The sequence below is a fragment of the Gasterosteus aculeatus genome, chromosome 21 (assembly GCF_964276395.1).
Source record: "Gasterosteus aculeatus chromosome 21, fGasAcu3.hap1.1, whole genome shotgun sequence".
NCBI classification, from domain to species: domain Eukaryota; kingdom Metazoa; phylum Chordata; class Actinopteri; order Perciformes; family Gasterosteidae; genus Gasterosteus; species Gasterosteus aculeatus.
Window position 1 is genome coordinate 3,019,934 of NC_135708.1, and position 12,049 is coordinate 3,031,982.

The 12,049-nt window shown below is 43.0% G+C and overlaps 2 protein-coding genes and 1 pseudogene across 3 annotated transcripts in view; 1 reads left to right on the forward strand and 2 right to left on the reverse strand.

Moving 5' to 3' along the window:
• LOC120814248 (dual specificity calcium/calmodulin-dependent 3',5'-cyclic nucleotide phosphodiesterase 1A-like) overlaps positions 1-12,049 on the reverse strand; it is a 609,273-nt pseudogene that overhangs the window by 211,880 nt on the left and 385,344 nt on the right. The gene's annotated exons all lie outside the window — the stretch shown is intronic.
• The window catches only part of LOC144390238 (uncharacterized), a 93,686-nt gene that overhangs the window by 11,225 nt on the left and 70,412 nt on the right, over positions 1-12,049 (forward strand). The window lies entirely within an intron of this gene.
• On the reverse strand, positions 2,660-6,977 carry LOC144390318 (uncharacterized). Its single transcript, XM_078096826.1, has 7 exons — positions 5,404-6,977; positions 4,990-5,307; positions 4,808-4,892; positions 4,126-4,722; positions 3,651-3,894; positions 3,314-3,464; positions 2,660-3,111 (listed from the first exon to the last, which is right to left on the reverse strand). The coding sequence occupies exons 4-7, from the start codon at positions 4,235-4,237 to the stop codon at positions 2,836-2,838; spliced, it is 783 nt and encodes a 260-aa protein (XP_077952952.1). The 5' UTR covers positions 4,238-4,722; positions 4,808-4,892; positions 4,990-5,307; positions 5,404-6,977; the 3' UTR covers positions 2,660-2,835.

Consider the following 12,049-nt stretch of genomic DNA (forward strand, 5'->3'; position numbering starts at 1 on the left):
AGTGCTTCCACCCCTGGCTGTAACCTGTTTATGGCCCTCCCTACATATAGTGTTATTTTGTTTCTCTTCGGATACTTTAAATCTGAACCATCTCCAAATTACTGAGCCACTGCTTTTTTCTTTACGAACCAACTCCTCCTCCGCACGCTGCGCAGACGTTGTTGCTTCCTCCATGTTTGTTGACGTGTGTCTCCCTGCCCCTCCCCCCTCTGCGCGGGAAGGAGGATGGGCGGGGCGAGGGCGAGAAGCAGGGCAGAGAGCTCCGGGTCGGCAGCTTGCTTGCAGAGCGCAAATTGAAATCTATCGATGTATGCCAAATTGTCTAATTCCATATGCCATTAAAAAAGGCGAGGGGGGTGCAGGGAAGGAACGGCGGTGCGGTTGCGCGCAACAACAAGCGGAGTGCCGGTTATCACACTAGGGGGCGAGCGAGAGCAGCGGGGCGGAAGTGAGACCGTTAAATCAAACCACCGAGGAAGACGGGAACGTTAAACAGTGTAATACGACTACTGGACGCGAGGGGCGAGCGAGAGCGAGATGCAGGAAGTGTTCCACGTATTAAAGCAGGGGGGGCCAAACTTTTTTCACTGAGGGCCACAGACAGAAAAATATGCGAAAGGTTGAGCCGCTCACTAAAGGTAAGGTACATCACCTCTAGTGTATTAACAGTAATACAAATAAATCAATCAAATGTAGGTAATTATGCTTGATAATTTATTATACAGAAAAAACTGCATACATCACATCTTTCTACGTATGGGTTTTCCTTCATCTATTTTCAAATAAAATCAATCAAATGTAGGTAAATTATGCTTGATAATAGAATAAACTTAAAGAAAAAAAACTGCATAAATCACATGTCTCCATTAATGGGTTTTCATTTTTTTTACAAAAAGGGTTGGCAGCTCATCCTCAGATTGCTTCTTCGTCAGGATGGGGACCCCCTTCACAGCCCTGTATAAAGAGGGAAGGCTTTATTTAACCAACTTATGCAAATCATTTATCAGCTAACGTGTTTTAGAAAATGTTATCAACTTTAATTGACTGCATTTATTAAGTAATTGGGCTTTTGAACACATGAATACTGTGTAATATATTTGAACTCGCCTACAATGGCAACAGTGTTGCACTTAATGGGAGCAGTGATGCTGCTCTGGACTGAAGGACGGCTGGCAGGTCACGAGTAAGTTTGCTGGTTGAGACGTGAAGGACATCACAGAGATGGCTGTCGCTCATTTTGGTTCTCAATCTGCTTTTGTTCAGAGTTCACAGAGAAAACGTTTGCTCGCATATGTATGTTGTGCCAAACAGACTGGTCATTCTTTTTGCGTGGCGTCGCATCAGAGGAAACTTGGCCTTTTCCAAGCTCCGGTAGAAGTCGGGTAAGGAGAGGAGCTGCATCTCGATGAGTTCTAATTGCAGACTCTCTTCCACTTCTTCTGCATCCAGCAGGAAGGGAGTTGAGAACAGCTTGATTTCTTTCTCAATGACAGAAACATCTTGGAAGCGCTGATTGAATTTGAATTGCTTCAAAAATGTCCTCACCCGTTGTTGTGCCCTTTAGACTCCGAAGATCAAGCAGCTCCTCCGTGATGCAAAAGTTATCGTCAACTCCCTGCAAAGAAATGAACAGTTGTGCGCCGTCTGTTGCATCTTTCATCACATGCAATGAAGTAAAAGTCCAAAGCACAAGCATTATGTGACACTTGATTCTGTATGTTAGCTGACAAGTCTTCCATTCAACGCACAATTGTGTTTGTGGACATGCTCACGTTGTTGAATTCCTGCATCTTTTCCGGGCACATTATTCCAGCGACTTTAATGAGCCACTGTTTAACCAAGTCAGCGTCTGAGAAAGCTTTCCCGCGGCGCGCTATGAGTTGAGCTACCTCATAGCTAGCTATTGTAGCGTTTTCTTGTGTGTTGTTAGCAGGGTAAAAGTACTGTTGTTGAGCCTGCAGGTTAGCTGCCATGTGCTGGACTTTGTCCTCTCGCTCAGCAGCAGTGTAGGACGTGAAGGTCGGATGCTTGGTTTCGTAGTGTCGTCGTACATTGGCAGAGCTGCCAACTTTTCAAAAAACCTTGGAGTGAGATTTTGTCGGGGGTGACCAAAATTTTGCCGCGCACGCAGCCACACACGTTGGTGGCTCAAATATCAGGAAATCGGAATTCATTTGGCGTAGTACCCATGTTGTACGCTGCATTCTGGTGGTTTGTGGGGCCCAAAGTCGTTGATAGGGGCGGCCTGCTGGAGATGGACAACATTGGTTACATTCTGTGAAGCGGACACAGCTGATGGTTCACCCCCAGGACATTTTGGTTTAAGTAGATGTTATTTCATGCATTCTCGTGGATTTTTGGGTGGTCTGCCTCAACTTATTCTGATTTATGTTCATCTGCTCATGACTTGTTGGGCCTTCTAGACTTGAGCTGAACATTCAACCAGAAAACTATTGCTGTGCCTCAATGACCGTCTATGTACCACAATATAGCCTAATTAATAGACCTGCGTTTAAGATTTGACCAAATAGGTTGATTGACATTTGGATTACAATGGTATTCAACTAATTCTTAACTGAAACCTAACCTATATTGTTAATAATTGTATTCTTAAGAGCACTTAATGATTTATGTTCAGCAAAAAATGACACAAGTTTAGTTAGGGAAAAATATTTTTCATTATCAAACAAAAAAGTGCAACAAATAAAGTGCTTAAAGTGCTTAAACAGTAGCCTTTCAAAGCAAAACAATGGATACACATAATATAAATACACATAAATAAAATAACAAAAAATGAGGTATTAAGAAGGAGATCAGAAGCTGGTTAGTAATTTTTTAAGATTTGTGGGCAAGGTTGTACTGGCCTGTGGCCTTCTTGGAGGCCTTGATGACCGCTGAGGGGGGCTCCCATCTGAAGCAGGGCTCCAGGTCGGCCATCTTTATGGCCATGATGGAGGACAGGGTGCCATCCAGTGCCAGGCTATTTCTGGTTTTTGTTTTATTCAGTCCCACAACTGAAAACACCCTCTCAGCATCAGCATTTGAATGTGGCAACACCAGGACCAGCTTGGCGACGGCAGCAAGCCTCTGAAATTCTTTGGCTCCTGTCACCTAATGAAAATGAACCAAGAACAAAATGGAAAAGCATACCATATTTTGTTTTGATTAATACTGTAAGTATACTGTAACAAACTTCAGATACAACATGCATAGATTGCATCATGTATGACACAATATATGCATGCATCAATAAAAGCAACAGATGTAGTCAAGCCACACCTGCCAAAAAACAAATACAAAAAAAAATGTATACCTTATGTTTCCGGGTTGCCATTCCAGCCCAGAAGCTTTCCATATCCGTTTCTTCCTGAAGGGAGGTTGTTGGCATTGTCTGATAATTTAAAAACTCCTCACCCAGGTGGTCATGCTCCTCTGGCCCATGGTATGGGAGGAGATGGGGGAACCTATTTATGAAAGTAGAGTTACAGGTTGTTTAGTTATAGGTATATTGTCATTAACCAGCAGCAGTTCATATACATCTTTAAGGAAAAGCTATAAAAGGATAAATCATGTGCAGTTTAGGAGTGAACATACCTCATCATAAGCATTTTAGCTAAGATGGTAGACAATAATTAAAGAAAAAAACTAACCTTTCAACAAAGTAAAGGACATCTTCAATGCCACTTTCAGCCCTCTGCCGCACATCTACAAATTTTGAGTGTTTGATCACTGGCTCTTCCAGTGGCAGCTTCCTAAGTGCAGAGCCCACAGCACTTGTGAAGAAACTTAACACAGCTTCATGGAATGAATCCACCTGCCGTGGTGTGAGGTCACCCTCATCCAGATATCTGGTAAGTTTAGCCCTGGTTGTGAACCCAATGTTCAACTTTTTCCCTGTACAGATACAGCATATCAGGTTAACATAAATGGTTTAACATACTGATGCAGCAATATCAGCTTGACGCATAGGGCAAGAAATCCAACCAGAAGCTCATTGTTGGGAGGACTACCACAAACCTTAGGTTTCTACTCATGAACTGGCAAAAGGCTAGGTACAAGGCTAAATATCACATTTTATCTATAACATATCACAGTGTATGATCATAATAATAGTCAAACACTAACCTGGCAAATGGTTTGCCTTCTCTTCATAGGCAATTGCACAAGGCTCCTCATGGCCTTGCAGAGCTGCTGGAACCATAAATTTTGAACACAGCTTGCGTACAAATTTCACCATCTATGACCAACATTTACAGAAATAGTATTAGATCCCTGCAGATATCAGCAAGAAACACAGAAGGGAAAAACAGCAAGATCCAAACCCACCTCATCATGTAACAAATATGGCTGACTGCCGTCTCTGGAGAAGCAAGTTGAAGTCAGTGAAGGTTGGTACGGTGGCTTGGTAGAAGAGCAGGTACACTTCTGTCATGGGGTCAGTGAATTCCTGCACAAGCCTCTTGAATCTGGCCTGATTTTCATCTTGAATCAATTAATAAATAACACAAAACAAGAGGTTGTCAATAAGTATGTGACTAACAATCCATATAGTTGCTGCATAATGAAATTGAAAATTGATGACCATGCTTGCAGATTTGAAGTAGCTCGCGAGAGGTTCGTAAAGCCTCAGAATTCGTGTCACGCAACGTTCAAGGCTTAGCCAACGAACTGAGCTGTGCAGGAGGACCTCCATGTATTCAGCTTCATGCAGCTCACAAAACTCTGTTTCAAACATTTAATTCCATATCATATCTTTTCTTAAGCTCTGCATTTCAATATTACACTTAATAGTATCAAACATGCATACCTGTCAGGTATCCTTTACGATTTGTGCTACCTTTGAACCAGTAGCCGAGGTCCACTACCATGTCCTCCAAATCAAAACCAGACACCTGCAATGCATTAATCAAATCATAACATTCAGTCAATGCATGTAATTAGGATACAAATATGAAGTTACATGTAGAGATAAATCAGGCCTTAACTCACTTTAAAAAATCCCCCTCCTGCAGCTTTGGCAGTGTTGTGTGCCACATGACAGGGACAGCCATGAATGTAGGTGTTGGGGTGTTTCTGGAGCACCCTAGAGGCGATTGAATTTCGTGGTCCAATGTTGACAGCTGCATTGTCCACTGAGAGAGCCACGCAGTTCTCCCAAGGGATACAATGTGGAGTTAATTTTGGTAGCGAAGATCTCGCTTGCTGTTCCACATGCCTTCCCACTTGTTGTACACATGCCCAAAAATCGGTGGACAACTTTGCCTCCCATGAAGACCCGGACAGTGAGCGGGTTCATCTTTTGCGCTCCTATAATGACGAGTTAGAATTATACCAATGTACATGTTGTTCGATGTTTACACAAAGCAAATGTTTTGCAGAAGAGATAAATAGTTTGGCATATACCTGTGTCATTTGACCCATCCGTAACAAGGGTGTATGGGCCGTTTTTGAGCTCTTTCACAAGCTCTAGGGTGAAATAAGGCGCCAGCGCTTCATTAATGATGCAGGATGATTTAGTCCTGGCACACCTGTAGTCCTGCGCCGTCTTAGAATCTCCAAAACAATCTTTAAGGAGAGGCCCCAGGTGGTCTGCAAAGGCTAGAGGAACATTATGGACCACCAACCCAGCTGTCATTTTTACCTCAGCCCTTCTTGTCTGTAAGAAAATAAAAATGATTAGTCTTCCCAAAAGACCATAGTTTATTTCAAATGGACACCTGTGATAATAGGGCACAGGTAAAAAACACATTCAGCAACTAAGATCTCAAATTAAGAAAATTGGACTGTAATACACTGAAATACAAACCACAAATTAGTCAAAACTATCAACCATGAATTTACCGTATTCAACTAGGACACAAAACTCTTGACTGAACCTTGACAGGACTATTACACACATCATACCTTGACCTCTTGTGCAGACATCCCTCCAACAGGGGGAACGGGCATTGTGTATTGTGATATTGTGGCTGTGGACTGAAGAGCTCGTTCCTTTTCTTGGTGGCCTTTAGTTTTTATGTGGCGCACTACATCGGTCACACCCTGGTGGCAACATGAGTTCTCAACACGGCACACTGCACACCAGTAGTGCGTGTTGAGGCTCCCTCTTGTAATAAAGGGCCACGTAGAGGTCCACTCATTTTGAAAGAGGGTTCTATATGTTGCTGCTCCAGCCAGAGCACGCCTCTTCTGGCCCTGTTGTTGGATTAGGGGAGTCTCTTCTGTCTGTCCCTCTGTGTCTTCTTCCATCTGCACTGTTGGTTGGTCTATTTGCACTGTTGGTTGGTCTATTTGTCCTGTCTGTTGCTCTTCTGCATGTGCTTCTATCGCTCCTGTCTGTTGCTCCTCTACTTGTTTGTCAGTTTGTCCTGTCTGTTGCTCTCTCTGTCCCGTCTCCGGCTCTCTCTGTCCTGTGTGTTGCTCCTCTGTCTGTTGCCCTGTTGTTTCTATCATTTGGTCTGACTGTTCTGGCTGTTCTGACAGTGTGTTTGTCTGTCTTTTCTGACTTGGCTGGTTCTTTAAATAATATAACAGACTTCCCTTTTGTCCTGGGCCTGGCAAAGGTCTTTTACGAGACATCTTTGCTCCCTTAAAGAATTAAAATGGTTTTTAATAACTCTACTCTTATTTACAAAAACATGCCTAATTCTATTGCACAAATTTCCTGTCTTTATGTTAAATTCTTTGGAATACATCTTACCTGTTCAAAGTGCTGTTTGGAAAATTCTTGAGAGGGTCTTTTTCTTTGGCCTGTAAATAAAAAGATAAATGCTATGTGAGCAGCCTTAATAAACAATGCTATGATGTTTTGAGCATGCAGTATACCAAGAGGTTAACAAGGTGCTCTCCTGCTGCTTGTTATGACAGCTGAGTTTACATTCACCACTCAAAATCACACGCACAAACACAACAAATAATTTCTTTCAAGATTTAAAGTTTAAGAGAGTGAGTACTTAATTGAACCACATGTCATTAACATACCTCAGTCTTTGCTACTCCTGAGTTTCTCCCGTGGTTGTGTCTGTTTGAAAATCTTCTTCTGTTGCTAACTTCGGGACTCTTTGGGGTAAATAGGATGTCTATGCAGCGAATGGGTTTACAGATGCGCTCCTTAGCGCCATCTATTGTCGGGGAGTTTGAAAAGGAACGAACGCGCTTCGGCCCAGAATCAGATTTTTTTTTTGCCGTGAGAAATTGGTTGTGTGGCGTGAGTGCGTGTGAAAACATGCAAAAGCGTGTGTCACACGGCGAAACCGTGAGAGTTGGTAGGCCTGCATTGGACTCTTTCATCACTGCAACCGTTTCATTGCAAATCAAACAGACACACTTCTCCTTGACTTCTTTGAAGAAATATTCATTTTCCCACCGTGTTTGAAATGTTATGCATTCACTTGCGTTTCTTTGCTTCTGCCATTTTGTCGTCGCAGAAATTTTTCATTTGAAACCTTTTTTTTTGTGGAAAAGCTGCATTAGGACTGCAGCTAGTGAGTAGCTCCACCTACTGGTCAAACTAAGAACTACAATACAGTCAAGGGCAAGTTTCATGTGTGGGCCACATTCCATTCTATTTTTATAATTTGCTGCGGGCCAATAAAAAATGGATCCCGGGCCGCAGTTGGCCCGCGGGCCGTACTTTGGACACCCCTGTATTAAAGCAACGAGGAAGACGACAGTCGCACTGCTATGGCAACGCTGTTGCTAGGGACTACGGCTTGGACGAAGGAGGGGGGGGATACTTAGACGCGGCGCGAGGAGATTCTGTCCCGCGACCAGCGGAACGTAGATCAGCAACGTGAATCAGGATGGTCGGATCCATGTGTGTGCAGTTACAGAACCAACGATGTGGCTGGCGATACGAAATGAAACCACAGGCAAACGGATCTCACGGCGGAGACCCGGGAAAAGAAAAGAAAATAAGGAACTATTCTGACCATGAGACATCATTCAACAGCGTAACACAGTCGGCGCTTTCACTCTCTTACAGCAAACGTATCACAGCATCAGATCAACTGGGGACATTACGACATTTGCAGGTACACATTCATACATAAATCAAAGGTAGCGGATTCGTTGATCCGGACTCTATCGTACCACGTTATGACTGAACAAATCAAATAAACATCAAGTTCATATCAACACGCTAAATTAGTCTGCCCAGAAAACCAGTGTTACTGTTTGATGGGCGTTGGTCATCAGCTTCCAGCTGACTGAGGACAGTTGAGCTCCGCGTAGGGAAACTCAGTGGATGAAGGCGATTTCGGCCGTGGGGTCCGAACTTCTCGTTGGGAACAGAGGCGGCGGGGGGTCAGAGAGCAGCTGTCTCTCCGGTCCTCTGGAGTCAACAGGAATGAAATCAAAAGGGAAAAGGAAGCGGGACGTAGTGGAGCGCGAGTCTTGAGTTCGTCCAGCGAGATTAAGACTGAAACTTGGGAATTGGAGGGAAAGAAAAGAAACCAAACAACGTTGTGTTGTCTCGATCTGTCACTAACGGGAAGTCAGGCGAAAGAGATCCATCCTTTGGCGCAATCTCTTCTTATGAACTTGAGGTCCAGGTTACAGGCCAGTGACTTTCTATTCAGAATGTTGGTCCCTGGGACAAAACCAGCTGAAAACTCCTAGAGGGGAAACATCCGTCTCACCTTTTTCACCCGTGACCCGTTTTCATGCCTGCATGTCACACTTAAATGTTTCAGATCATCAAACTAATGTAAATATTAGACACAGATAACGCAAGTAAACACAAAATGCAGTTTTTATCATTAAGGGGAGAAAAGAATCCAAACCTAAATGGCCCTGTGTGGAAAAGTGATGAAAACATAAATGAAGTGAGGTTCATCACATCTTTGGAAAGCCCAGTTCCATTTCTCCAGCCACAGCCGTTCTCAATCTAGAAATCACTTAAATAGGAGCTGCCTGACAAAGTGAAGTAGACCACAAGATCCTCACAAGCGAGACATCAGGCTGCGATCCAAAGACATTCAGGAACAAATGAGGAACAAAGTCATTGAGATCCATCAGTGTGGAAAAGGTGACAAAGCCATTTGTAAAGTTTTGGGACTCCAGCGAACCACAGGGAGAGACATTGTACACAAATGGGGACAACATGGAAACATGCACATTGTGTGAATACTGAATGGTCTGTATCTGCTTTATCTTTATGAAACAGTTTAATGTGAATGTTCCTTTGCACACGTCCCATGAAGCTTGATCTGTAGCATGACGTCATGTCTCCCGTTTGAATTCACATCTGGTGAAAGTACAGTGACAGGTCCATTTCTTATTTGTTATCCATTCATCTTCTTCATGAATATATTCCAGCACCTCGTCGCTGTGTGACGCCTGACTGACAGTCTGTGGTCGTCTGTAAGTAGTGGTAGAAGAAGAAGAGGTGCTCCATGTGGACATGAAGGACAAAGCTGTGTGTGAGAGTGATGTAATGTCCATGTCTCCATGCTGCTCTGACCCCCCTCCTCCTTTCAGGGTGGAGCCTGATGGAGTCCGATGGTTGACACCAGGTCTGAGGAAGTGTAAGTGTGCTTTGATTCATGAAGATTCAACCATCTTCACACTGTGACATCACTCATTCACCTCTGTGATGTCATCATCAACGTGTCAGTAGATGAACACATGATTAATAACTGCAGCTGTATTGTGTCTTGTTCTCTCATCAGATTCCTGTGAACTCACAATCGACACAAACACAGTAAACAAACAACTCAAACTGTCTGACAACAACAGGAAGGTGACATATGTGGAGGAGGATCAGTCATATCCTGATCATCCAGACAGATTTGACTGTCCTCAGCTGCTGTGTAGAACTGGTCTGACTGGTCGCTGTTACTGGGAGGTCGAGTGGAGAGGAGACGTTTTTGTATCAGTGAGTTACAGAGGAATCAGGAGGAAAGAAGACAGTTATGATGATGTGTTTGGATACAATGATCAGTCCTGGAGTCTGAGATGCTCTGATAGAGGTTACTCTGTCCGTCACAATGAGAGATTAACACGCATCACCTCCTCCTCCTCCTCCTCCTCTGGTAGAGTAGCAGTGTATGTGGACTGTCCTGCTGGCTCTCTGTCCTTCTACAGAGTCTCCTCTGACACACTGATCCACCTCCACACCTTCAGCACCACATTCACTGAACCTCTTTATCCTGGGTTCTTGTTCTGGTTCAGTCCTGGTTCCTCAGTGTCTCTGTGTCCTCTGCAGGAGGGAGAGTCTCCTCCTGGTGGAGAACCTTCCTCTCTGCTCACCACATAGTTCAGTCTGTACAGCTGATGGTGGTTCATGTGGGTGTAGATGCAGGTGGAGCAGGTGAGGGGTACCTGAGCTGGTCTGGACTCTGGGGGGTCCACAGGTCTCTGGGACTCAGATGGAAGTGTGAAAGAGCTCAGCTTAATGCTGCTGTGCTCCTTCAATCAATAGATGATCATTTAGATATTGGCTCCTAATTAGGCTTTAATCTTCATCTTTATGTGTTCAAGAAGACATTTTATAAGACGCTCTTTCATCTGTCCCCCCATATGAGACAAATGTGTCCTTATGTGTGTGTGCGCTTCATCAGCAATAATAAAAACAAGGTGAAGAAGGAAAATATGAATGTGTAATTCTTTTTGAGCCCATTTTAACTTCAAATCTTTCTAAATCTGTTGAGTGAAATCAAATCTAATTTCACATAATCAGGTTTGTTTTGAACAAGAAGCTTTTTAATGGTTCAGCAAACCTCTCAAGGAAATATTGAATATGCGTTACTTGTGTTTTTATTCCCTATAATGTCATTTACAACATTTACTCCATGTGTTACTTTAACAGAAATAGAATTGTTTGGCTCTAATGTTAATAAATGACTTTTATTGGAAACAACTGTACATGTTTAAACAGGCCATCAAATAAAGATGCTTTCAACACGCTGTATTATTTCTTTTGACATGAAATACTCTGATCCTTTTTAAAGATGCTGTACTATTGACTTTTGTACTATTTCCTCCATAATATCTGTATTTATTCTACAGCCCTGTTGCTGTGTCAATAGCACAGAGGAAACATTGGTGGTGCAGCATGTTGAAGAAGGAAGTGAGTAAATAAAGAAATGAGTAATGAATAAGTTGCTTTATTAACCTTATTAACCTTCACGCAGAGCCGTCTCACAACAACACAAACTACTGAGCTCGCTACTTCAGGTGCAACTTGAAGCTTTCATTCTGCACCAAATATCACACTTAAGTCACCAACAAAAACACACAAAGCACAAGCACACATTTGATAACAGGGTGGAGTTTATCTCCTCACAAAGTGGAGTATTGAAAGTGTTAAATGGGATTTCCCGCCAAAATAAAAGACAAACAGCAGCAGCATTGCCACTAAATGCAATAAAACACGCGTTGTGCAGCGTGGACAGAAAGAGGAACGGCTTTAACTTTCCATCTCTTAATAACATGGTTATTGTAGCTGAAAGAAATGATTACAATAAAGTACATCCTCATTCTGCTCTAAAGCAGGTGTGTCAAACTCATCGTAGGTCACTTTGATCTCCAGCCATGTCCAGGGCTGATATGAAGGTCCAAGGTGATTCTATGTGGACGTTTCTCCAGGTTTCATGGCTCGGCTTGACCTCCTCACGCACAAACGCTTGAGGACCGTCACCGACTACTTCCTGGCTCCCTGATGGGAAGCTTCCTGATGCTTCTCTTTTTGAGGTGAATGCTTCTAATTTGTGTCGTCAGTGAAATGGATTCATGAAGATGATTCAATGAGAGGACGATCGGGATCAATCTCTCTATGAATAAATGCTACTGACTGATTAATGCTCAAAACAAGCTCACATGGGACAGTATTACATATTATATTTGGACGTCCGTGACACTAATGCACACTTCATATGTATTTGTGTCATATGTATGTATATAACAGAGTTTGGGTAACCTTCAATATTTATCTCCATAAGATATTTCTGGGCTTTTTAGGAGCAAAGAACAAGTTCCTGTTGTCATGCAGAAGGAAGTATTAGAATGTGACTCCAAAGCTGAAGTCATTTAGTGAGTGTTACACACT

What these genes read in the sequence shown, in the direction of transcription:
- LOC144390318 (XM_078096826.1), bottom strand. Translation starts at nt 4,237, where the DNA reads ATGGTGAAATTTGTACGCAAGCTGTGTTCAAAATTTATGGTTCCAGCA. An exon ending in GAAGGCAAACCATTTGCCAG is followed by an intron (nt 3,895 to 4,125) that starts GTTAGTGTTTGA and finishes GTATCTGTACAG; the next exon opens with GGAAAAAGTTGAACATTGGG. An exon ending in GTCCTTTACTTTGTTGAAAG is followed by an intron (nt 3,465 to 3,650) that starts GTTAGTTTTTTT and finishes TTTCATAAATAG; the next exon opens with GTTCCCCCATCTCCTCCCAT.